This window comes from Rhinolophus ferrumequinum, chromosome 10 (assembly GCF_004115265.2).
Source record: "Rhinolophus ferrumequinum isolate MPI-CBG mRhiFer1 chromosome 10, mRhiFer1_v1.p, whole genome shotgun sequence".
NCBI classification, from domain to species: domain Eukaryota; kingdom Metazoa; phylum Chordata; class Mammalia; order Chiroptera; family Rhinolophidae; genus Rhinolophus; species Rhinolophus ferrumequinum.
The window spans coordinates 25,046,366-25,071,059 of NC_046293.1; the positions used below are offsets into that span (position 1 = coordinate 25,046,366).

A 24,694-nucleotide genomic window follows, 5' to 3' on the forward strand; every position below is an offset into this window, starting at 1 on the left:
ATAGAGATAATGCAAGACACATAAGTAATTTCAAAATTTTTAGGAGCCACATTTAAAAAAAGTTAAAAGAACAGGTGAAACCAATTTTTAAAATATATTTTATTTTAATCTAATATATCCAATACCTGATCATTTCAACATGAAATTAATATAAAAATTATTAATAGATATTTTACATTCTTTGTTTTAACTGAATTTCAGTTCTTTGAAACTCAAAGTCTGTATTTTATTATACTTAACGGAGTTTAGACTAGCCACATGTCCAAGGCTCAGTAGTCACATGTGGCCAGCAGCTACTGTATTGCATAGTGTAAGTGTAAAGGATGGGGTAAAATGAGGAATAAAGAGATTTTCAGCAAGAGCCCAAGGAAATTGTGTGGGAAAACAAAAGGAGGAATTAACAAGAAAATGTTGCTGGCCAGGGCTGAAAAGGAGCTGGGTGGGTGGGTAGGAGGGAGTCTGAGGAGAGGATGGAACTGAGAATAAATTTTATTCTGTGTTTCATTGGTCAATATTCTAAAAATAGATGATGGAGGGTTAAAATTAACATTGATAGCACTCTTGTTGGAGAAATAAAATCACAACTTGTAGCCTGAAAGACATGTATAAAGATAAGAAGCTTTATTGGTCACCTTGGTGATGCTGAGGCATTAGACTTATGTAAACCTCAGGTTTGGTGGTCCAAGTCTCTTCATTCCTTTCCTCCCCAAGTATCTGAAAGATTTTCTCCACACTGAATCATTCCAGTGTCTTCATCAAGCTAAAACGATCATCCTGGCACAACGGAATGAGGAGACATAGGGGGAAAATAACAAGTCAGAGTGATGACAGGCACTGTCTTCGGGACCGAAGTGTGGGGAGACCTAGGAGAAAAGTGGAGCTGGGGTTGCTCAGTGTGGAAGGACTGAGTGTCAGATGATGGTCTAAGGAACTGGTCATAGAGCCCTTGACTGGCATCAGAAATGACAGCATGCTTAAAAATAATTTCACTGGATTCAGTTTCAAGTGAGAGTGAACAAGGAAAGTTAGAAACGGATTTCTCTTCCAGAGAGTCCAATGGCAGAAGGACTCAAGGCAGTTTAAGGTGCACTCATTTCCGTTGGCTTTTGCATTGAGTGGTAATAAAAAACAGTTGTGAGGATGCATTTTAGCTGAATTTATGTTACAAGGATTATAAGAGAATAAAACCTGGAGATCTTCAAGAAATGGTGGACAGTTATCTACTACGAAGAATGGTTTCTATTCTATCTCACTTGAGGCAATGATGACCTTTGTCGCCACCCACCAACCTCTGTGGTTCTCAGGCAGACCTCCAACTGGAGGAAGAGGCATCGGGACTGTTGGCAGTGTCCAACATTTGACAAGCTAGAGGATGCTCCGTGAAGTACTGAGCCAGGCTCTGGGCCTATGAAAGGAGCCTCTCCTTATGGAGAGATGCAGTGATGCTCCAGAAGTGGGGTCAAGGTTACACTCCCATAATATCTATGCTGTTGATGATTTTTTTGTTCTCTTTAGTTAATAGGGAAAGGAAGTTTGGAGATGGAGGGGCAGAAACACCTGAACTCTAAGAAGAAAGGTGAGTGTTCATGCTTCTCATGGAAAAGATATTTGAAACTTCCGTAAAACAGTTATTATGCATAAAAGTAATGAAAACAGAACAGTACCAATAACCATAGAAGAATAGGAACATGAGAAGTAACTTGCATTATGAGGCCTGCAGCTGGCCCAATGAGAAGTGCAAACATGTCCTCGGGTGTCATTGGTACGTGAATGCAGGCTCATCCCTGTGTATCACCTCTTGTCTTTCAGGACTGAAAAGCTCCTTCTCTCTCTCACTGACCTTCAATTCCAGACTAGCCCCTGATCCTTCCCTGGTGATCTATGCCATTTTTCCCAGTGGAGGTGTTATAGCTGACAAAATTCAGTTCTCAGTAGAGATGTGCTTTGATAATCAGGTAAAATGACACTTTGAGGAGGGTGAAGAAAAGATCTGGGCATAGAGAAAGATCTTGTGTATGCCAGGGTTGGAGATAAAGCAGGGGCAGGGAAATAAGATAATATTGAAGTTGGATATCATATTGTATTTATACCGTTAGTATGTTTTGTTGATATCTGTCTCTTTCCTGCTTCTTTTTAAAAAGTCATATGGGGAAATCACATATGCAGCTATTCCAAATATAGCTATTACATATGTTTTTTTTCCCCCCTACTTTTTGTCTTTTAAATATTCTGTATCATTCTACTCTGCTGCTCACTTTCCTTAACTCTGTTGTAAGACATTGGTTCTCAAGGCCCTAGACTTTATAAAGGAAAAATCAGTATGAAAGCGAAAGAGTGGGCTGGATACCATAACTGGTGCATGTTGGCTGATGATCCAAATTACATTTTTTTCTCCTCCTGTCCAGGCTTACCTGATCCCCAAGTTATATTTTTTCCTTCCCCAGGTTTCCCTTGGCTTCTCACCTTCCCAGCAGCTTCCAGGAGCAGATGTGGAACTACAGCTACAGGCAGCTCCTGGGTCCCTGTGTGCAGTCCGGGCCGTGGATGAGGGTGTCTCACTGCTTCGGCCAGAGAGAGAGCTGAGCAACCACTCTGTGAGTAGTCTGCTAATGGGTGGGAAGAGGGAGTTGGCAGGGAAGACCATTTGACTACCTTGAACAAGGGATGGGTTCCAGGAAGTGGGAAAGAAAGTCTTAGGGAAATAGTACACTACTATAAGGTGGTAGAAAAGGATGTGAAAATAGAGGTAGAATTGATGGTATGCGAAGGGCACAGTTAATATGGACATAGAGATAAGGAAAGAAGATGAAATAGGAGATAAGGGGAACTGATTATGAAAAAAAGGTGAGGTAAAGGTTCAAATTTAAAAAGTAAGGAAGAGGTTATGATGAAATAAATAAATATAGGAAGAATTCTGGAGGAATGAAGAGAAATAATATCGAGGAGGTGAACTATAGCACCAGAATCTGCGAGAACTTTCTCAATTGACTTCACTGTGCCAATGCTTTCTTTCTTTCCTCCCTTTTGTCTCAGGTATATGGGATGTTCCCATTTTGGTATGGTCACTACCCCTATCAGGTAGCCGAATATGATCAGTGCCCAGTGTCTGGCCCACGGGACCTTCCTCGACCCCTCATTGTTTCAGTGCCTGAAGAGCGTTGGAGCAGGCATTCAATTATGTGGAGGCCTTGGATCTCTGAAGGCACGAACCTTTTCAGATTTTTCCAGGTAGATATCTTTACCCGTCTTTTTTCTTATAGAAACAGTGGTAATGGGAGGAGGGAGAAGGAAAGTCCATATCTAAAAAGCAGAAAGAGTCGTGTGGGCACTGACAGGGATAAAATCTTGAAGAAAACCCTAAAAAACCTCTTGATAGGTAAGGTAACCTCTCTTGGTTCTAATGCTTGAAGAAATTGACTAGTTGCATTGGAAGAGAACCACTGTGAGAGGCTGTCTTCTTCTCTCTGTGATTCCCCAAATATTGATTTCCATGGGAACATTAAGAAGAAAAATGAGGAAAGGTAGGCCAGCAGTCTCTTATCGTTATAAAAATACTGCATCTATTTTATGAGCAGAAGCTTGGGATGCTGGGGCCCCAGCCTGACCAGGAGGTCAGGAACCATGTCTTGTTCATCTTTATATTCTAATTCTGGATCCTTCAAAATACACAATTTATTTTTTGTTGACTTGATTGAGGTGATGTGATTCCTGGCTTCAGAAAGTTTATAGTCTAAATCAAATAATAAGGACACAGTGACTAATATTTGAAAGAAGCATTAAACATATTTAACCATGAAATAAGTTTAATTGAAAACCTTTCACACTAGCTGGAACAGAAGTGAACCAATCTTGGTGGCTGAGTATTGGGTAATAACCACAGTCTCACCATTAATAGGAAAGGGATGTCTTAGTTCAACCCTTTGAGGGTAGAATTCCTAGGCAGGTAGCCCTTGTACTAAGGGAGGGGACTTAATATTTTCGCTTTTCTCTTTGGTACTTTTCAGAACATGGGCCTAAAAATACTGTCCAATGCCAAAATCAAGAACCCAGTAGATTGCAGTCACCAGTCTGCAAAATATAGCAACATAATGGGTGGAGGTAAGCTATCCCTGTGGCTTGTGGGGTCACTGAGAGGTTTAGAATTATGGAACTCTGAAAGCTCCCTCTTTGCCTCCTTTTCTTGCCCTGAGCCTCTAGCCTCAGAATGATAGTAGGTTGTGGGTCATAGATGCAGGCAGTTTCCCAAGAATCTTTCTCTCTGGGGAGGGCTTTTGAAGTCTGAAGGCTTTATCTACTCATTCCCTGGCCAAATCTGTGTGTCTGTCACTGGTCTTGTGATTAGTAGTCTCGTCACCTCAATTTATCTGACAACAGAAGTGTTCTGTTTTCTAAAATTCCTTTATTCTTGGTCTCCTTAGAAAGTGATCATATTGCTCCATTGGCTTTTGAGTCACCATCTTCTTCAATTCAGTCAGAGGATTCTCAGGTCCGCCAGTATTTCCCAGAGACTTGGCTCTGGGATCTGTTTCCTGTTGGGTAAGTGATACCTCAGTGGTACAGCAAGATTATAGTGTGGAGTCAGCAGAAAACTCAGGATCAGATCATTTCTAAAGAATCTAAGTCTCAAGCCAAGAAGGTTTAATGGGGATATGGGAATGTGTTTCTTTCCCTGAATTCCTATACAACCATATATAATCACTCAAAACAAACTCACACGTCTTCACATTCACATAGTGCAGACAGTGCGTTCTCACTTCAGGTCCGCACAAACTTAAAGGGACATATTGACATTAGTTTGGTTCTTGCTCACTGCTTACCTGCTCATTTGACAAATCATAAGAGCACCTATCTTCATAGATTCAGAGAGCACTGGCCTCTCCTTCAGATATGTTTGCACACACATGCTCACTCACACATACCACACCCAACATACTCAGGCATCGCCCTTCTCCAGTATTTGTACATCTCCATTCACTTGAAGAGTCACAGTCTGAGATTCACGTGTTCTCCAGTCCAGTTGACTCTTTGCTATTCCTCCCACGCACAACAAGAAGAAAATTCACTTCTGCAGATAAATTTGTAGTTTAATTCCCAAAGGCTCTCTTTCTCCTGCTGTCTGCCTCACCTGGGTTCTTGTGTTCTCACAGTAACTCAGGGAAGGAGTCTGTCCACCTCACAGTTCCTGATACCATCACCAAGTGGAAGGCCATGACTTTTTGCACCTCCCAGTCCAATGGCTTTGGTCTTTCACCCACTGTTGGACTCACTGCGTTCAAGCCATTCTTTGTTGATCTGACTCTCCCTTACTCTGTGGTTCGTGGGGAATCCTTTCGTCTTACTGCCACCATCTTCAATTATCTAAAGGATTGCATCAGGGTAAGAACTGGGGATACAGGAAGTAGATGCCAGCACCCCACACCATAAGTTTGTCCCTAAATGGAAGCGTATCAGTTTTGCCTGAGAAAGAGAAGGCAATGCTGGTGTTTTAGCCCCCACATTTTCCTGAGCCTCTGTGTGCCATCTCCTTTGCTCATACCCTTCATCTCTTAAACATCCTCTTCAGGTTCAGACTAACCTGGCTAAATCAGATGAGTACCAAGTAGAATCATGGCCAGATTCTCAAGCCTCCAGCTGTCTCTGTGCGGATGAAGCAAAAACCTATCACTGGAATATCACAGCCATCAAGTTAGGTAAGAGAAGGAAGTGGTCTCTGTTTTTCTCCTTCCTAAGTCTATGTTACAAATAAATAAGCAAATACTCTTTGATAGGTGACCTAAAGAATTATCCAAATTGGACTATTTTGAGTGTGAAAGGGGGAGCTCTTAATATTTTTGCCAGGACTGGGGATATATCATCACGTTACTAACCAAGTGCTTATTATGGGCCAGGCACTATTCTAATTGCTTTACATAGATTAACTCATTTCATCACCATACTAACTCTAGTATTTGCTCATGGATTAGTTCCTTGCAACTCAAAGTACAGTCTTCAGGTGTATTAGTTATCCACTGCTGCTTAACAAATTACCTTACAACTCAGTGGCTTAAAAGAATGAACATTATCACACAGTATCTGTGAGTCAGTAATCGGGGTGCAGCTTAACTGGGTGCCTCTGGCTCAAGGTGTCTCATGAAATTCCAGTCAAGCTGTCAGCCAGGTCTGCGTTCTCATCTGAAGACCTGACTGGGAGATCTACTTCCAAGTTCATTCCAAAGCCTCTGTTCCTCACAAGAACAGCTGGATTTCTCCAGAGCGAGAGATTCAAGGGAAATCTACGTCCCAAAACAGAAGCTGCAGTCTTTTTTAAAACCAAATCTCGGAAATGACATCTCATTACTTCTGCCCTGTCGTCTTCATTAGAAATGAGCCGCTAAATCTTCATTAATGAGGGGGGATTACACAATAGTGTAGATATCAGGATGCAGTAATCACTGGGGGCCCTTAGAGGCTGCCGACACACTGTATCAGCATCACTGACATTACTTGGAAGCTTGTGAAAAATGTAGAATACAGGTCCTACCCCAGGTCTACTGAATTAGAGTTTGTATGCCGTTAAGTTTGAGAAGCACTGGTCTAGAGGGGGAAAGACTTCATTGGTACCCCTGGCAATAGGGCTAATGCCTTCCTTTCTCCTTTCTTCTCAGGTCATGTAAACTTTACTATTAGTACTAAGATTCTGGACAGCAATGAACTCTGTGGGGGTCAGAAGGGGTTTGTTCCAGAAAAGGGCCGGAGTGACACACTCATCAAACCGGTTCTGGTCAAGGTGAGTTTTCTGCAGGCCTAGCTTCAGAAGGAGAGACAGCAATCAACCCATGGATGTTTGGTGTGTGTCTAACCATACCATTTAGTATCTCACAGAAGTCTTACCCCGATTCCAATCAGGTAGCTCACCTTTCTCCTTTCCTGGCCTCTTTCTGCCTCTAACTATTTGCTTAACCAATACGGATGGTCTATGAAAGTGCCTAATACACTTTATTAGTGCCTGGTACTTTGTAGACACTCAATGAATGTTAGTTTCTCTTATCAAAATCCCTAAGGTCATCATTAGCTGCTTTTTAAAAATCCTATCATGAGCTCCATTATAATCCTGCTTCTTGGAAGCTTCCTAAACTTGTCCTTAGCTGTAGCCCTTGACCAAAAAGAGTTTTACTGAGAGGCCCATTCCTGGGTTGAAATGGAGTCCTTCTGGGCTTCAAAGAGAAGCTCTGTTCTCTCCAGCTCCGAGAGAAGCCCGGGGGGCACAGGGAGGGCCTTTTCTCCCCATTTTCCTTCCCCTTCCTATTCCTTCAGTGCCACTTGCCCTGACATTCATCTTCGTTATCTTCACCTGTCCATGTCTCTCTTTATGTCAGCCAGAGGGAGTCCTTGTGGAGAAGACACACAGCTCATTGCTGTGCCCCAAAGGTGGGTGAACTTAGAGAGGGGCTGGTGGTGAGAATTCCCTTAGGCAACTGAAGATTTTCTTAGTCAGAATGAGGAATATCCAGGACAAGAAGGTATAGGAGTATCTAGGGGTGCCATTCCCAAAATGGACCAATTAGCTGAGAGGCAGGATGAAGAAGAGAAAGTGTAAAACACAATCAAGACTCTCTTAGAATGCATTTTCAGCAAAGATCACAATGAATAGGTTTAAAAAAAAAAAATCTGCCTCCGTCCCATAGAAAGTACTGGGTTATGGAATACCCTGGATTAAGGAACATTTTTCTATGTTTGGACTTGTGAACCCCACTCTTACCACCTTCTATTGTTTCACCTTTTCTCTCCCTCTCACAGGAAAAGTGGCTTCAGAATCCATCTCCCTGGACCTCCCTGTAGATGTTGTTCCTGATTCAACCAAAGCTTATGTTTCTGTTCTGGGTAAGCAGCTAGAGATTTTGGGTTCAAAAAGTGGGGCTGGAGGCTGTGGAGTGGGGTGGGGCATGTGTACCTACCTGAAGGAAGGTGTGGTGGATTAGAAGTGATGAAGGAAGAAGAGCTTTTTTATATAGTGCTCAAATACAGGCTATAGGTAACAGTACGGCTGGGATTAGACAGACGTGTTCTAGTTTAAAACAGAACAGAGTCTGAGCAGGAGGAAGCTGAAGGTCATTGAAGCTTGATATGTATTTAGGGTTAGGTGGTCCATCAATTGGGTAGAGGAGAGACAAAATGTTTGCAACAGCCATTTAAAAAATGAGGAATTTACCTATTTGATAAATTTTTGGGGAAAGTTCCCAGCAAAATGTCTAGATCATAGTAGGAGCTCAAGAAATATTAAGTTCTTCTTTTTACTTTTACCCCCAAGCAAAATCCCTTCCAGGTTAAAATTTCTCCATTTTGACTGCATTTGATTCCTCTCTCTGGTATAGCCTTCACAACACTCTAATTGTAGTATAGCTTACTATCTTCCATCGTGTATTGTGAGCTCCTTGAGGGCAAGGGCCATGTCTTTTTAAATTCTATTTCTAGTACAGTTGACATTCAGTACGTATTTATAAATGTGACTTGAACACCATGGCTGAAATGCAGACATTCACGAGTCACTTATATCAGGCTTCCTGGCTTCTGAAGTAAAGGGAGGGGTCAGTAGATATAACTTGGAAAAGGGTATCAGGATTGTGCGTGTTCGGGAGGGACTTGGTGATTTGGAGGGTGATGTACTTACAGGCAGTGGAGGAACTTAAAGATTGAGTGGAAGTACCACAGGTTGGTTGCGTCACTCATCACTTCCAGTGACATGTTTTCTTAAAAGCCCTGAACCCCCTAAGGTGACCTATGGAACCTGTCTGTGCACTCCAGCACCTTATGCATGCCCACTATTGCAGTACTATATTATAACTGTTTAGAGTGATTAGAATTGCAATGTGTCGTGACTGCCCTGCTGACCATGAGCTCTTTGAGGTAGAGACCGTATTTGACTTGTTGTCTCCCAGGCCACAGAATAGATACTCACTAAATGAGAGCTAATACACGTCTGTTGAGTGAATGATAACTGTAAGTGTTCCTGCTGCTACCTCCCCCATTCTTTCTCTTTTTGGATCCCAGGGGACATTATGGGCACAGCCCTGCAGAACCTAGACAACCTGGTGCAGATGCCGAGTGGCTGTGGGGAACAGAACATGGTGTTGTTTGCGCCCATCATCTACGTCCTGCAGTACCTGGAGAAGTCTGGGCTGCTGACCGAGGAAATCAGGTCCCGGGCAACGGGCTTCCTGGAGCTAGGTGAGTTGGTTCAGTCATCTTCTTGGACACCTTCACTAGGGCCTATGATAAGTTGATAAGATAGAGGGCAGTTCACCCCCTGAAAGTGTCCCACAGCCTTGAAAGCCATGGGGGGGTTTTTTGAAGCTGTCACTGTCATCTAAAAACCATGTCTGTCTTCCCAGGGTACCAGAAGGAGCTAATGTACAAGCATAGCAATGGCTCATACAGTGCCTTTGGGGAGAAGGATGGAAATGGAAACACATGGTAACATTGCCCAATTCCCAATGTGTTCTGTATCCCAGAGAATAATTCCTGGACCCTGTGAAACTAACTATTCCTTTACCTGTCCCCTTAATCCCATTCCTTCTTTCCATCTTTTACCTCCTTAATACTGTTTATTTCAGCTTCATGTATGGTCAAGCCCCTCACCCTTCTTCCTGACTTTGGGCCTCCTGCGTCCTTTTCCCCATTAAGGCCTCTTAATGCCTCCCTTTTCCAAGCCTCCTGGAATTCTGTTTTCTCACCTCCTCTTCTGGAACCACACACCAGAAAAAACTATAGAACTCTCGCATCCTCAGCTGGAAATCGCCCTTCATGCCATGTCTCCCTTTACCCATATAGGCTGACAGCCTTTGTCACCAAGTGCTTTGGCCAAGCTCAGGAATTCATCTTCATTGATGACAAGAACATCCAGGATGCTCTCGAGTGGATGGCAGGAAACCAGCTCCCCAACGGCTGCTATGCCAATGTGGGAAAGCTCATTCACACAGCTATGAAGGTGCGGCTCTCCCACCACTGTGTCTGCAGGAACTTGGACCTCTGACTGAGCAGAATTAAAAGAGCACTGGCCTGGGAGCCAGTGTTATTCAGGTCTCAGCCCTGGCTCTGGGTGGCTTGGTGTCATGCCGGGTGGCATGCGGGGTCTCTAGTCCTGCTCCCCACATAAGAACGCAGGACATGGTGAGGCCAAAAAGGAACACCCATGGAGCCATAGATAGGGGTGTCATACCACTATAGTCTCAGTGACAGCTGGGTTGGAGACACAGGAAGCAGAAGCCACACGATCTAGTACACACCCTGCTGTCCGCTTTTCTGCTAACCAACCAACCCCACTTGCTAGCTGCAATCCACGCTTGCTAGTTCCACCATCTTCTTGCTAGCCCCCATTTGCTTCTAGCGTAGCCACGGCAGTTATATTAGTGGCCAATGGCTCACTGGTTACAGCTGACGGCCAACTAGCCACGCTGATGGCCATCCAATCACAATTGATGGCCATTTACTACCTGAGCCAGCACCTTTCCACGTGAGGGCGAGAGCCTGGAAACTGCACTCCTGGCTCTGTCCCCACACTTGGTCAATATACTTAACCAGTCTGAGCCTCAGCTTCCCTGTCTGTAAAATGAGAATATGTGCTAGAAAGCGGTTCTCAAAGTATGGTCCCAGATCAACAGTCTCAGCATCACCTGGGAGCTCCTTTGAAATACAAATTCCAGCCCCAACCCCAGACCTACTCTGAGAAACTCTGGGGGGTGGGGCGGTAGTGTGGACCAGCAATTTGTGTTTTAACAAGCCCTCTGGGTGATTCTGATACTTGCTAAAGTTGTTTTCAGGTTTGATTATTTTTATTTTAATTCTTTTATTTTTTAAGTTTTTTATTTTTCAATCACAGTTGACATTCAATATTACATTAGTTTCAGGTGTACAGCATAATGATTAGACATTTATAAAACTTACGATGTGATCCCCCTGGAAATCTAGTACACACCCTGATGTCATACATAGTTATTACAATATTATTGACTATATTCCCTAACCTGTACTTTACATCCCCATGACTATTCTGATGCTTGCTAAATTTTGAGAACCACTGGACTAGGAGATCTCAGCGTTTTTTAACTCCCTAAATCGGAGGCAAAGCATTTGCTCTGCTGGGGACTAATAGCCAGCCCAGTGTCTTTTGTAAGGAGTTTACTCTCTGCTGGGCACTGTTTTAAGTACTGTTTTTGCTTGATATTATTTAATGTTTACAGCAAATCAATGAGCTAGGTACTGATATACCACTATTAATCACATTTTACAGATGAAGAAACTAAGGTGCAGAGAATAAGTAAACTGCTCAAGGTGAATGCTAACGAGTGCTAGGATTAATTTGAACCACAGCAGTTGGACTCTAGAGGCATTGCTCTCACCCCTTCACTGCATTGCCTGTTTCTTCCCAAACACAGGGGGCGCTATTGATGCTGCAGGATAACTTGTTCAATTCAGAACATATTAGTGAGAGAGATTTGTACGAACTTATCTAGAGAAATTGTTTACATTGCTGTTCCAGGGGTAAAAAGCTTGAGCACTGGAAAAATAATCTCTGTACATATAATTCATTTGTGTTCCTTATGCAGGATCTTATCAGTGCCCCCACCCCCCAAGTCTCTCTCTTCTCTTATACACTGTGTGAAATATACCTGGGAGTAGTATAAGCCCGGACTTGACTAGAACAAGATCCCAGAGGTTTTCCTCCTCCTTTCTTATCAGAGTTGGCCAGTCTATTAAGAAACTTATCACTAGTTAAACTTAGTGCTTTGCCACAGGAACTCCAGAGTTCAACTCCCTGGGTTCAAGTCCCACTCCTGATTATTAGCTGTGTAATCCTGAACAAGCTATTTAACTTTTTTAAAATTTTTTTTCTTTCTTTTTTTAAGAAAGGCACAGCTCACAGTGGCCCATGCAGGGATTGAACCAGCAACCTTGGTGTTATTAGCACTATGCTCTAATCAACTGAGCTAACCGGCCACCCCTTATTTAACTTTCTAAAGTGTTGTTCTTTTATATATAGAATGAGGATAATAATTTAGATTAAATATTTTTTTAAAACTTGCTAAATCTTTCTGTGAAAGACGTTCAATTGAGAAGGTGTCACCTAATCCCCCTGGAGAAGCTGGGCTTTGTGCTACTTGAGGGGACACCCACTTGAGGAGGCTCAGATTCAGTAAAAGACTGAGAATAAGAGATTCTCCCCTTATTGCCCCTCCACACCCTTAACAGCTCATCCTTTCTACCCCCTTCCCTTGGGTTTCCTAAATACCCTCTCAGAGCTGAAGACCTCATGTTACCCCTTGTGTGGGCTATTGTGTCAGGCTGCACAGTTATTGAGGTCTAGGCGGTCCTCCCTCATTGTGTGTGCTAAAGGCTTTGAGCTTCAGTCAGCTTGCGGAAAGGAGTGCTTTCTTTTCTTTTCTGTTTTTTTGATAATTCATCCATTCAGAGCAGGGGCACCGTTTTGTAATTTGCACATAATTCTTACCTGTGCTGGCTGCTGCCCTGACTTATTGTCTCTGTTTCTCTCTAGGGTGGTATTGATGATGAAATCTCCTTGACCTCATATATTACAGCTGCATTGCTGGAGATGAGAAAAACCATAGATGTGAGTTTCTCTGGATCCTTTTCTTTATACTCTTCTTATCATACCTATTTCTAGAGAAATTCACCTATTTTTGTTCTCATTCAGCCTTTTAAACTCAGAAGGGAGGATGATTTCCTTATCACTTCCCATTTTACAAGAAATGCTTTATAAATTCAGTTTGTCACTTTTACTTTTTAGGATCCAATGGTGAGTCAGGGTCTGCAGTGTCTTAAGAATTCTGTTTCCTCCACTACCAACCTCTACACACAGGCCCTACTAGCTTATACTTTCTCTCTGGCTGGAGAGATGGACATCAGAAACATTCTTCTGGAACAGTTAGATAAGCAGGCTATCATCTCAGGTATGTTGGCCATTTTAAGAGTTTTTTTTGAAATTGTGAGAATATGCTGTGAATTACCTATAATTTTCCGTAGTCTCCATAGTCCCACATATAGTCATTCAATTCGAGGATTTATTTTAGTGAAAGTTATTGTCATAAAATCATTGTTGAGAGTTTTGTAGGAAAGTCCATGTAAGTCCTCAAAGGCATTGTTGTATTTTTAACATGAAAAGAAAATAGATGGTAGAAGCTAGTCAGAAAATTTACTGGAATTGTACAATCATCCTTTCGCAGGTATTTAACAACTCTTTAGTTAGGATTATTGAGGTTGATGAGGTAATATTTAAACTTAGAGATTTCTCAAGGTCCCTTTAAAACCGTAGATGTTTAGAATAATATTTGATGTTCTAACAGATCTTGTAAAGAAAATATTAATACGTTTTATTTATCTAGCCTTGTATGTAAAAATTGTGCTTCTAGGCAAAATTTAATCTCAGCTTTCATTTATATGAATGTCATTGCCAAGTTGTCCTCTCGTATAGGTTTTGGGTAGTTTTCTGGCCTGTGTATAAGCAACTCTAGTCATGAAATAGGTGTCTCAGACAATGATACCTGTTCCAGTATACATTGATTTAACGTGGTTATTTCTTCTCCTTTAGCTTATATCGCAGGCTCACATGTTTTCTGTTATGTTTTTCCAATCAGTTGCCTCCTGTTGATTATTTATTATCTCTAAACTTATATTTACTTAGATTTCTAGCTTCCACTCTTCTCATTGCTAGTTGTTCTTTGTCTTCTGTCCCCTTGGCTGTCACAGAGTTTAGATTTGCTCTCATATTCTATTTGCTCACCCTCAGTAGCATTTCTTCTGTGGTTTCTCAGAGTTCTTATGCATATTCTGCCGTTTTTATTTTTCTTAAAATGTTAAACAACTATTTTACTAATATATAAATTAAGTACAAGTAAAATAAATGCTGAAAATTAATAAAATTCTGTAAGTTCAAAAATGCCCCAAACACATGAGATTTTTATGAGTAGTTTCTACTTACCTATCTCCATTAGCATGAGAATTTATAAATTAACAAGAGTGGTTTTCATATAATTGCTGGAAGCATTTATTGATGCTCTCAGCTTTACATTGAGGAACTATGTGTGGGTATAAACACACACACACACACACACATCTCTGCATAAATATTATGGCCAATAAATCAGAAAAGATTCTGAGAAATATTTTTGTCTAACTCATGATTAATTTATGTTTGGTACGTTTTCTGCTTTAAGGTGTAGCACTTACAAAGTAAATATGGGAAAGTCATTTCCTTCCAACACCTTCCTAATTATACTTCTTTCTTAATAGGGGAGTCTATTCACTGGAGCCAGAAACCTACTAGGTCATTGGATGCCAGCCCTTGGTCTCAGCCTGCGGCTGTAGATGTGGAACTTACGGCATATGTATTGTTGGCATGGCTTAACAAAGGCAACCTGACTCAAAAGGAGATAGCCAAGGCCACTGGCATAGTGGCTTGGTTGACCAAGCAACGCAATGCATATGGGGGCTTCTCTTCCACTCAGGTAAATACCCTGCTTTCTTACTGCCACCTATCAGGTAGGACTAGAATGCCGTGTGGAGATGGAGGAAAAACTATTGTCCTTGCCCTCTAAGTCCAGGGCCTTATAATTCCATACAGAGGGAGAAAAAGCGTGTGAAAATGTATAGAAGGATTCATAAAACTGGGTCATATAAGCACATAAATATTATAATATGCATTTAATGCTCTTTTTTTGTAGAGTATGAAACATCATGAGATTCATGTTATATATGCAAAGAGGACATATGTAATTATGGCTAAATTTATATATTAATAAATTAGAAAGCTAATTATGGGATCTGTAAGCATACAATCAAGATTTTATAGGCATACCTCCTACTTTAGGTATTAAAAAGCTAGTAAGATACAGTCTTTAAAAAGTTTACAGTCTGGGGGCCGCCCTGGTGGCTCAGGCGGTTAGAGCTCCATGTTCCTAACTCCGAAGGCTGCCGGTTCGATTCCCACATGGGCCAGTGGGCTCTCAACCACAAGGTTGCCAGTTCAATCCCTCGAGTCCTGCAAGGGATGGTGGGCTCTGCCCCCTGCAACTAAGATTGAACACGGCACCTTGAGCTGAGCTGCCTCCCAGATGGCTCAGTTGGTTGGAGCGTGTCCTCTCAACCACAAAGTTGCTGGTTCGACTCCCGCAAGGGATGGTGGGCTGTGCCCCCTGCAACTAGCAATGGCAACTGGACCTGGAGCTGAACTGCGCCCTCCACAACTAAGATTGAAAGTACAATAACTTGACTTGGAATAAAGTCCTGGAAGTACACACTGTTCCCCAATAAAGTCCTTTTCCCCTTCCCCAATAAAAATAAAATAATATAAAAAAGTTTACAATCTGGAAGGAAAGCTAGGAAAATGTCTATATATTACAAAGCAGGATCTGATATACTATATGTAAAACATAAGAAAACTGAAAGGTACACAATATTGAAATTCAAAAGGTAGAGAGTACATATAAGCTTGAGGGACAAAAAAAATCTTCACAAGGAAATGGCACTGAGGTAGATCTAAAAGAATATGAAACATTTTGGAAGGCAGCTATTGAAAGGAAGAGGGAATGATGTGAGTAGAGATACTCATTTGTAAAAGTATGGAATGGCTGTTGGGAAAACTGGCTTAGCTGAAGCATAATGGGACTTACATTGGAAAGGGTCATTTTATGACGGGCCTTGTACATCAGACTCAAGTTTGTTCCTAATTCTGAGGAGCTATTAATTTTTTTTTAACTTGTTTCTGAAAGATTAATCTGTCACTCGGTGTATGGGATGATTGAGAGGAGGGAGACTGAATTTGAAGAGATCAGGAGATTTTTTCATTTGTTTAGATTAGGAGTAAAGAGAAATTGAATTAGTGGGGTGGCAGTAGGGGAAAAAAGGATATGATAAATTCAAATAATGCCACAAAGATGATTTTAGATGATCACAAAGAAAGTAGTCATTAATTCATTTGTTCTGCAAATATTAAATACCTACCATGTCCAAGTCACCAAGGATACAGAAGTAAATAAGAAAATATATTTAATGTTCTCATAGAGATTCTATTCTGTTGAAATTAGGGCTGGTTCCACTGAAGGTATAACATGTAAATTAGGCCTGGAAGAATGAGCAGGTTTTAATAAATGGAGTATCTGGTGAAGGTGTTAAGAGCACTGAGTTTGAGTATGATAATGACTTAACTGGAACTTTAAAAAATTATATGGTACTATGCTTCCTTATTTCAGGGAAATTCTTGGTCAAAGATCAGGAAAGACTTCTTCTTATGAACCCTAAATAATTATAATATATAATATTAGAAAGTAATGGATGAAATGTTCAGAACTCTCAGTGACAGGTATGTGTCAGAATTGTTTTTCAATAAAATCCTTGGCTCTTACAGGAAGTCATGTATCACCCACATCAGTTTTTCAGCTGAGGGTGAGGTTCCATTCCTTGAATTGTTTTCACATGTTCAAGCAATAAAGACCTCCTTGGCCCCAGTTCACAGAGGGTACCAAAAACATTGTTCGTAGGTTGTCAAGCTGCACAGGTAAAACTTGTTCACAGCTTCTCCAGAGTGGTGACCTGTCTTCCTATTTTTATATGACAGTGTAATATCTAAAGACAATGTTCTTTTCCATTTGGGATGGGAGGAAGTGGGATTCCTTTATTCCGTAATAGATATTTTATAAAGTGTTAAGCATGTAGGAATTCTCATAACAGAACAAATTAGGAAAATTTTGCTGAACACATCATTCTTTTTATCTTTCCCCTAGTTGTAATTTATATAAATAAAGATAAAATGTTTTCAGAATAGAAAGGTTCAAACTATGTGATGCCACACCCTCTTAGTGATCCCAGATAAAGAAAAGATTATCACATGGTATAATGGCCAAGAAGCCTTTGACTGCAAGGAAGGATTTTCCAAGGATTTCCTAATAACCTCTGAAACTGCCATCGAAGATCATTACACAGCTAAATAACTTTGAAGAACATGCAATTTCTAGGGCTCTCAAGTTACTGCTGTAATAACAAGGAAATTGCAAAATATATACTAAACAGTTATCCATTTGCTTCTAACAATAGCCCATTCTGAAGCTAGGTTTGGTTGTTGAATATGAATATATGAGACTAGCTTAGTGACCTATGGATGTTCAATAATAACTTACTTGATGGCGATTTTCTATACAGGCAAGAGATTATGATTTCTGTGTCAGCTTCCCCAGCGTTGGTAAATGGGGTTCTTAGATATTTAGAAGAGGTATCATCTAAGCTAGCGAACCACCACTAGATGTGTAGGTTATAGGGTTGTTTGAAGTTAATTTCAATGGCTCACAAAATGGTAAGCATGTGGTTGATTGTTTTCCTCAGGATACTGTAGTTGCTCTCCAAGCACTTGCCAAATATGCCACTACTGCCTATGTGCCTTCTGAGGAAGTCAATCTGGCTGTAAAATCCACTGAGAATTTCCAGCACACATTCAATGTTCAGGCTGCCAACCGGTTGGTATTGCAGCAGGAGACTCTGCCCAGTGTCCCTGGAGAGTACACCTTGGAGGCCACAGGCCAGGGCTGTGTCTATGTGCAGGTAAGGAGAGATCCATGAGAATGAATGTGTGTGTGAAGGAGAATCTGAGGGCATCTTCGCCTCCAGCAGAACCTTCTTTCTATTTACTTTATTTGTAAGGAAAGTAGTTTGAACTGCACAGTCTCTGAAGTTCTTCCCAACTCTAATTAGGTTATCTATTTCCTCCTTCAAGACGGTGCTGAGATACAATATTCTCCCTCCTAAAAATGTGGAGACCTTTAGTCTTAGTGTGGAAATGGGAAAAGCTGGATGTGAGCAACCCACTTCACCTCGATCCTTGACTCTCACCATCCACACCAGGTGAGGATGATGGTGGGGTTGGCACGTGGATCATAGAAGCTGAGCTGGTGTGTGTGTGTGTGTGTGTGTGTTGGGGATACAGAGTGTGCTGAGAGGAAAAATCATGTGCTCACAGAGGTTTGCTTCTTTCTACTCTCAGTTATGTGGGGAGTCGCACCTCTTCCAATATGGCCATTGTAGAAGTGAAGATGCTTTCCGGTTTCAGTCCCATGGAGGGCACCAATCAGTTAGTAAGTCACTTCTGTTTACTTCATTTAACTAGCTCCCAGGGACATACCGTGTTTCCCCGAAAATAAGACATAGCTGGACAATCAGCTCTAATGTGTCTTTTGGAGCAAAAATTAATGTAAGACCTGGTATTATATAATATAATGTAATATTATATTATATTATACAGTATTACACTATACAGTATTATACTACACAGTATTATATTATACAGTATTATATTATACAGTATTATATTATATTATATTATATTATATTATATTATATTAAGACTGGGTCTTATATTAATTTTTGCTCCAAAAGATGCATTAGAGCTGATTGTCCAGCTAGGTCTTATTTTTGGGGAAACACGGTAACATTATCATTAAAAGCTGGTGAAATGGGCTTCATGGTATGTATACTGGGGCTGCCAAAAATATGTATACAAGTGGACGCTTTGGTCAATGTTGCTCAAGCAGTAGTTCACCATAATTAGAAGTGTCTGGATGCTGATGGTAACCAATTTGAGCACTTCTTGTATTTACAGAAGTCAAATGTGACTTGTATTCATCTTTTGGTATCGGTATATATTGACTATTACAATTTTAATAGTTTTTCTTTCTTAAAATGTGTATACATTTTTTTGGCACCCTCTGTATATATACAACTCATGATTGTATTATCTAAATGGGCTACAAACATGCATCAGATATATGAAATGGAACTTGTAATAGTTCCTGGTCCTTTTTCTTACCTTTTCCACCATATATGTTATTTCCTTGATTGTGACAGAACTTTGGAAGATTCCCCTAGGGGATAGGGAAGGCTCTGGCTCTTAGTGTCCTTTTTTTTCTCCTTTCTTATTCAGCTTTTCCAGCAACCACTGGTGAAGAAGGTTGAATCTGGAACTGACACACTTAATATTTACTTGGAAGAGGTAGGTATTCAAGAATTGAACCAAAGAGCTTGATCGTTTATGTATCTTTGCAACTCCTCTTCTAATCCATATATGCTAGTGTCCCATACACAGGGATGAGGTACCTGAGAGAATGAGCCCACAACCATGAAATGGATTCTGCCTCCATACTGTTATACCATAACATTGCCCCATTCGTCTCCAGGCTAGCACTGTCCAACAGATACAAAGTGTGAACCATCTATGTCACTTAAAAATTCCTGGTAACCACATTTTAAAAAGTAAAGAGAAACAGATAAAATTAATTTTAACACAAATGTATTTTATTCAACCTTATACATTCAAAATATTTTCAATTCACCATATAATTAATATACAAAAATGTTAATGAAGTATTTATAATTTTTTTTTCTTACTACATCTTTGAAATCCAGTATGTATTTTACACCTAAAGCATATCTCAATTCTGAGTGGTCACATTTCAAGTGCTAAGTAACAGCATGCAACATTACAGCTGAAAATTGTTGAATGTCTATTTCCTCAGCTGTAAAATGAGGGTGGGTAGTGGTAAAAATAGTTATCTATCTCATAGAGCTATTGAAAGAATTAAATGATTTAAGGCATGTAAAAATATTTAGAACTGTGCCTGGTATAGAGCAAGCCCTCAATAACATTACTATTGCTACAATGTTAATGTAATGTTAATGTTAATTAGACTTATTGTATGTAATCTTTCATATCAACAAAACAAGTTCTCAAGGATTAGTAATGTTCTAAACATTGTTGAAATCATATGCTATTCAACACAAGGACAAAGCTAACCTTATTGTACAACTGACAGACAAGAGTACCTCCAATTAAAATACACTATTGTTACTAACATCTGTTTCCAGTTCCCTATCCCTTCACCAGCTCATTCATCAAACTGTGTTTTTTTTCAATCTCCCAGGGAGCCAGGGGTTTGTTATTTTGAGTGAGCACTGCTTAGTTTCTTTTGAGACAACTCTGGTTAGTCTATTAGGAACAACCCTGAAATCTTGATACTGTACGCATAGTTTAAAATTTTTGCAGTTTATGATGCTTTCATATATACCTTCTTTGAGTCTCACACAGTGACCTTCCTTATATGTAAGGAGACGGAGGCCTGGAGTGATAGCATAAGAGTGGCTCGTCCTACTCGTGCTGCTCATCAGTGGCCAAGGTGGGAGTAGAAGCTGGGGACTCTAATTTCCACGATACCATTCCTGAGACTGTAATGACCTGCTCATCAACGTATCCAGCCAAATTTGTCAGTCAGTTTCTAATTTGACACATCAAGTCTCATGGTCTAAAAGTCAATGCTCATGATTCTATATGTGATTATTCTCCTTCTCTGTGTATCTCCTCTCCTTTCCCCTTGATCATTTTCACCAGAGGACAATCTTATTCACATTTAGCAAAAATAGCTTTTGGTTTTATTTTTCTTCTCTGTTGTTTTTGTTATTTGTTTTTTTGTTTGGATTAATTTCTTCATTTGTTTCATCAATTTCTTTCTTTGTTATTTCTTTTCTTCTTTATTTTGGCCTGAAGACAAGATATTTTCTGTTACTTTTTTTCCTACTTCTTAAGTTGAATGCTGAGTTCATTTTTAATCTTTATTTTCTAATGAATTTAAACTATAAATTTTCCTTTAAGTACATTCTATCTCTGTCTCACAATTTTTGACGAGCATTATTTTCATTTCCATTTAGTTCTATATTTTAATATTTTGGAAATGAATGGGATTTTAAAAGCCATCCTTTTGTTATTAATTTCTAATTTTGCATTATGTTCTGAGAGCATAGTCTTCATGATAGTGATCCTCTGAAATATATAGAAGTTTCTTTTGTGACCTAACATATGGTCTTTTGGAGGAAACTTCAGTGTGTGCTCCAAAAGAATGTCTATTACCTTTGTTTTGGATGTGAATTTGACCTAGATCAAAAATCCAAGATCACTATTTCTATTGTTCAAGTCTTTGATATCTCTGCTTATTTTTCTACTTGATCTAAGTTTCTGGAAAGAGTGTGTTAAAACTTCTAATTATAATTGTTGATTTATCCATTTATCTATGCAATTCTGCATGAATAGAAAAAAAACAGTAGGGAGCATAGAGCTGATGGGGTAAATGTTTCTGTTTCTTTGGCCACTTCAGTTAATGTATGGAAGGAGCCATGGATTAGAGTAGACCAAGAATGGAGGAAACCATTTTATAGAAGTGCCAAGAAACTGTAAGATCCTAAGAAGAAAGAGCCAGGAAGTCAGTAGGAGGTAATATCTTTAAGACTGGCATAGGGCAGAAGGGACAGAAAGAATGGTTTTAACAAATCTGTGTGAAGCCAGCAAAAGCTTTTTAACCTGCACATTACATACAGTATTATTTTTACTTTAGTTTTAATGTGGCGTTGTGTTTATCTTCCCCATAGCTCAGTAAGAAGACTCAAACCTATACCTTCACCATCAGCCAAAGTGTATTGGTCACCAACCTGAAACCAGCAACCATCAAAGTCTATGACTACTACCTACCAGGTAAGGGCTGAGATTTGCCTGTATCTCCCAACATATTTCTGCCACGTTCTTTATGAAATCTCTCTTAATTTTACAAATATTTCTTCCCAAGGCAAGTAGCACATAATTGCATTATCTGATCTCTTAAAACACTTTAATTCAATTATACACCATTTAAAAGAATCCTCTGCATGAGAGATATTTTATAGGATGCAGTCCATAGACCAAAAGAACAATGTGCACCATTGTTCTCTAAGGACCAACTATTCTTAATATTCTTGTTATGAATAATAATTTACCACAACTATGCAAATATTAGTGATTGGAACCTTCCTGTAATTCTGAATATAACCTGTAGGGATTCTCTGAAAAGGGCTAAAGCAGTAGCTTTAATGAAATATTTCCTCTCTGAATATGTGAGACCTGCAATGTAATAAAATCTGTCATTTCGTTTTACAGATGAACAGGCAACAATTCAGTATTCCGATCCTTGTGAATGAGGTAAGCCCAGAAGAGAGAAGAGTGGGCTTTTGGGTGGTGTGGCAGTATTCAGAAGTTAAGGGGACCTTCTTCTGAGTTACTGTTACTGTCTTTTGGAAGCTTATTTTTGATAGAAAGTGGCCTTTCCGTTTTTGTCCTAAACTCTTGAAGAGAGAGTAATAATCTCCATAGTTCACATCAGAAAAAGTTAATACTGGCATTTGTATGAGGAGTTCCATGTGATTTTTTAAAAACAATATTTTTCCTGATTGGAAATTGATGAATTTTCCCAATTATTTTTACATTATACATTTTTTAAAAAATTTTTTATTGGGGAACAGTGTGTTTTTCCAGGACCCATCAGGTTCAAGTCAAGTTGTTGTTTTCAATCTAGTTGGGGAGGGCGCAGCTCACTGGCCCATGTGGGAATTAAACAGGCCACATTGGTGTTATGAGCACCGCACTCTAACCAACTGAACCAACCAGCCTCTCCACATTATGCATTTTGTCATATAAACATACTAAGACAAAAGTGTAGATTACCTGATTCTACTCCCCTGAGATAACACTATTTATAGTCTCATCATACTTCTGTGAGATTTTTTTTCTTTTTCTTAGATAGGAAAAAGCTCCTCTATAAATGTGAAGACTTTCTGAGTGTCATGATATCTTCCTCTGTTTTTGTTTTTTTTCTCCAGGATAGAAGTTGGAAAGAGATTAAATTAATCCTTAATGACAATACTGGACAGCATTCTTCTGCCTCTTAAAGCAAATAATTTGATTTCTCTGATTGACTAGAGAGTGGGTAATAGATGAGCAGGCCTGAACCTCAGCTACTTTTGACTACTTCACAGATGTTTGAATAAAGGGTTGGGGAAGGTGGGCTAGTAATAATCACACAAAGGAGGAATTACATGGGAAAGGTCACTGAGGGAGAAGATGCGGTTTAGCCATTTAGGGGACTCTCCAGAGAGAAGATGGTGGTGGAGGGTGATCCAGGGAAAATAGGGATGACTTCCTGGAGGTTACATCTAAGGGAAGATGTAATTTACTGCTTTGGGAACAGGCTGAAAAATAAATTTTCTTTTATTGGAAAAGAAAATCTGTCCACTTGGCTCTGTGCATATTTCTGTGGATACAAAAAAAACTCATGTTTTAGCTTCTTCCTTAAACCCTTGACTCAGACTTCTCAAAGAATCATGCTAAGGATTTAGGGCGGGGTCAGAGAAGAGAATCCTAATTAAGGGACTGTGCTCGGCCAGCTGTCACCGCAGGGCAAACAGTGATTGAGAGCCAGAAAGTAGCTAGCCGGGATTCTCTGCGTTGTTTTCCTCCTGTACCATCCCCCAACCCTTTCTCACATGCGATACCCATCATCATGTAAGCTCTTCCTTGGAGCAATATTTTGTTTTGGAGACAGGGTTGCAGGCACAGAGATGGGGGGAAAAGATGAGTGATATTCAAACAGACAAGATTCTCTAGGTAATTACACCCTTTCCTTTGGACGTCCACACTCTGATATTGCTCCTGTAGATTGTAAACTCTGATGCGCAGTCAGGAAAAAGTTGAATCCACGATGCAGAGATATTTCCTTGAGCCCAGGGCCACACTTATATAAACTATTTATTTCCTGTCTCTTCTACCCTAATCTCTGCCCTCGTCCTCCTAGTAGTTCCCAAAGTGAGAGAAGATGGGAACACCCAAGGAAGCTATCCCCAAACCTGCCTCAAGTATCACGGGAAGAGAACAGAGAGAACACTAAAGAAAGGAGGGCAGTCATGAATGCTTCTCCCACTCACTGGAAGCCCCACCCTCTGTTACATTTGGTTCTTCCAGAGTGTCATCTTTTTTTGCAGTGGAGGGAGGTGGTGATCCTCAAGACCTAAGAAGTTATATCTGGGTAGAAAACATTTTCAATGATTGCAGAAACTGTTCTTGTATCTCTTAGGCTTCAGATAGGAGAAAAAGAATATTCTTAGGACTTAAATTATCAACTACATGGAATAGAGAAAATTAATGAGAAAAGTGACCCCTTGTTCAACTTACTGAAATGTAAACATTTATGCATATTTGAGAAGCAAGGTGTTTGTAAGGATTAAGTGATACTTGGTATTATAGTACTTATAGTAAGTATTCAATATATACATTTATTATATTCCAGGTACTTTACCAGCCTGGGAATGCAAATATAAGTAAAATGAGGTTTTTATCCTCAAGGAGCTCACAGACTAGTGGTGGGAGAAAATAAACAAATTAACAAGTATAATACAGTGTGACAAAAATAATGATAGAAGAAAGTACAAAAAGTTGTGGGACTACACAGGAGATACACCTTCCCAGGCTGAGGTGAAGAGGCCGCCAGGAACAGCTTCTCCAGGTTGGGCCCAGGGCCCAAGTAAAGCTCACCGCTGTCAGTAACTAACTGGATGTAAGAAAGGAGAGTCAGGGGAGAGTCTGGGAAAACCCCCAGGATTCTAGACTGTGGATTATGTAGGAAAGGCAAAACTTCTTCTCTACCCTTTTATATTCAGTGGGTGTGGCCTGTGAATTAAACTGGTTAAAAAAACAACAGATTAACTGGAGAAGAGATTTATTTTTTCACATGCACATGGTGGCTTCACAGGAAAAAAAGTGAAAACCCCAACAATCGGTTAGGCCCTGGGGCTTATATTACCATTTTAA

At 40.1% G+C, this 24,694-nt stretch overlaps 1 protein-coding gene across 1 annotated transcript in view; it reads left to right on the top strand.

Moving 5' to 3' along the window:
- Positions 1-23,071, top strand: part of A2ML1 (alpha-2-macroglobulin like 1) — a 35,100-nt gene extending 12,029 nt beyond the window's left edge. The window contains exons 13-36 of the mRNA XM_033117499.1: positions 1,516-1,576; positions 1,810-1,955; positions 2,445-2,594; positions 3,034-3,228; positions 4,005-4,098; positions 4,419-4,536; positions 5,148-5,376; positions 5,564-5,690; positions 6,645-6,766; positions 7,356-7,407; positions 7,777-7,860; positions 9,028-9,204; positions 9,369-9,450; positions 9,808-9,964; positions 12,530-12,604; positions 12,782-12,944; positions 14,284-14,498; positions 17,368-17,583; positions 17,756-17,883; positions 18,023-18,113; positions 18,959-19,027; positions 21,451-21,553; positions 21,992-22,033; positions 22,711-23,071. Of these exons, the coding sequence (XP_032973390.1) occupies positions 1,516-1,576; positions 1,810-1,955; positions 2,445-2,594; positions 3,034-3,228; positions 4,005-4,098; positions 4,419-4,536; positions 5,148-5,376; positions 5,564-5,690; positions 6,645-6,766; positions 7,356-7,407; positions 7,777-7,860; positions 9,028-9,204; positions 9,369-9,450; positions 9,808-9,964; positions 12,530-12,604; positions 12,782-12,944; positions 14,284-14,498; positions 17,368-17,583; positions 17,756-17,883; positions 18,023-18,113; positions 18,959-19,027; positions 21,451-21,553; positions 21,992-22,032 (2,895 nt within the window). The 3' untranslated portion in view covers position 22,033; positions 22,711-23,071. The remainder of the gene's footprint in view (positions 1-1,515; positions 1,577-1,809; positions 1,956-2,444; positions 2,595-3,033; positions 3,229-4,004; positions 4,099-4,418; positions 4,537-5,147; positions 5,377-5,563; positions 5,691-6,644; positions 6,767-7,355; positions 7,408-7,776; positions 7,861-9,027; positions 9,205-9,368; positions 9,451-9,807; positions 9,965-12,529; positions 12,605-12,781; positions 12,945-14,283; positions 14,499-17,367; positions 17,584-17,755; positions 17,884-18,022; positions 18,114-18,958; positions 19,028-21,450; positions 21,554-21,991; positions 22,034-22,710) is intronic.
- Positions 23,072-24,694: the final 1,623 nt, after the last annotated feature.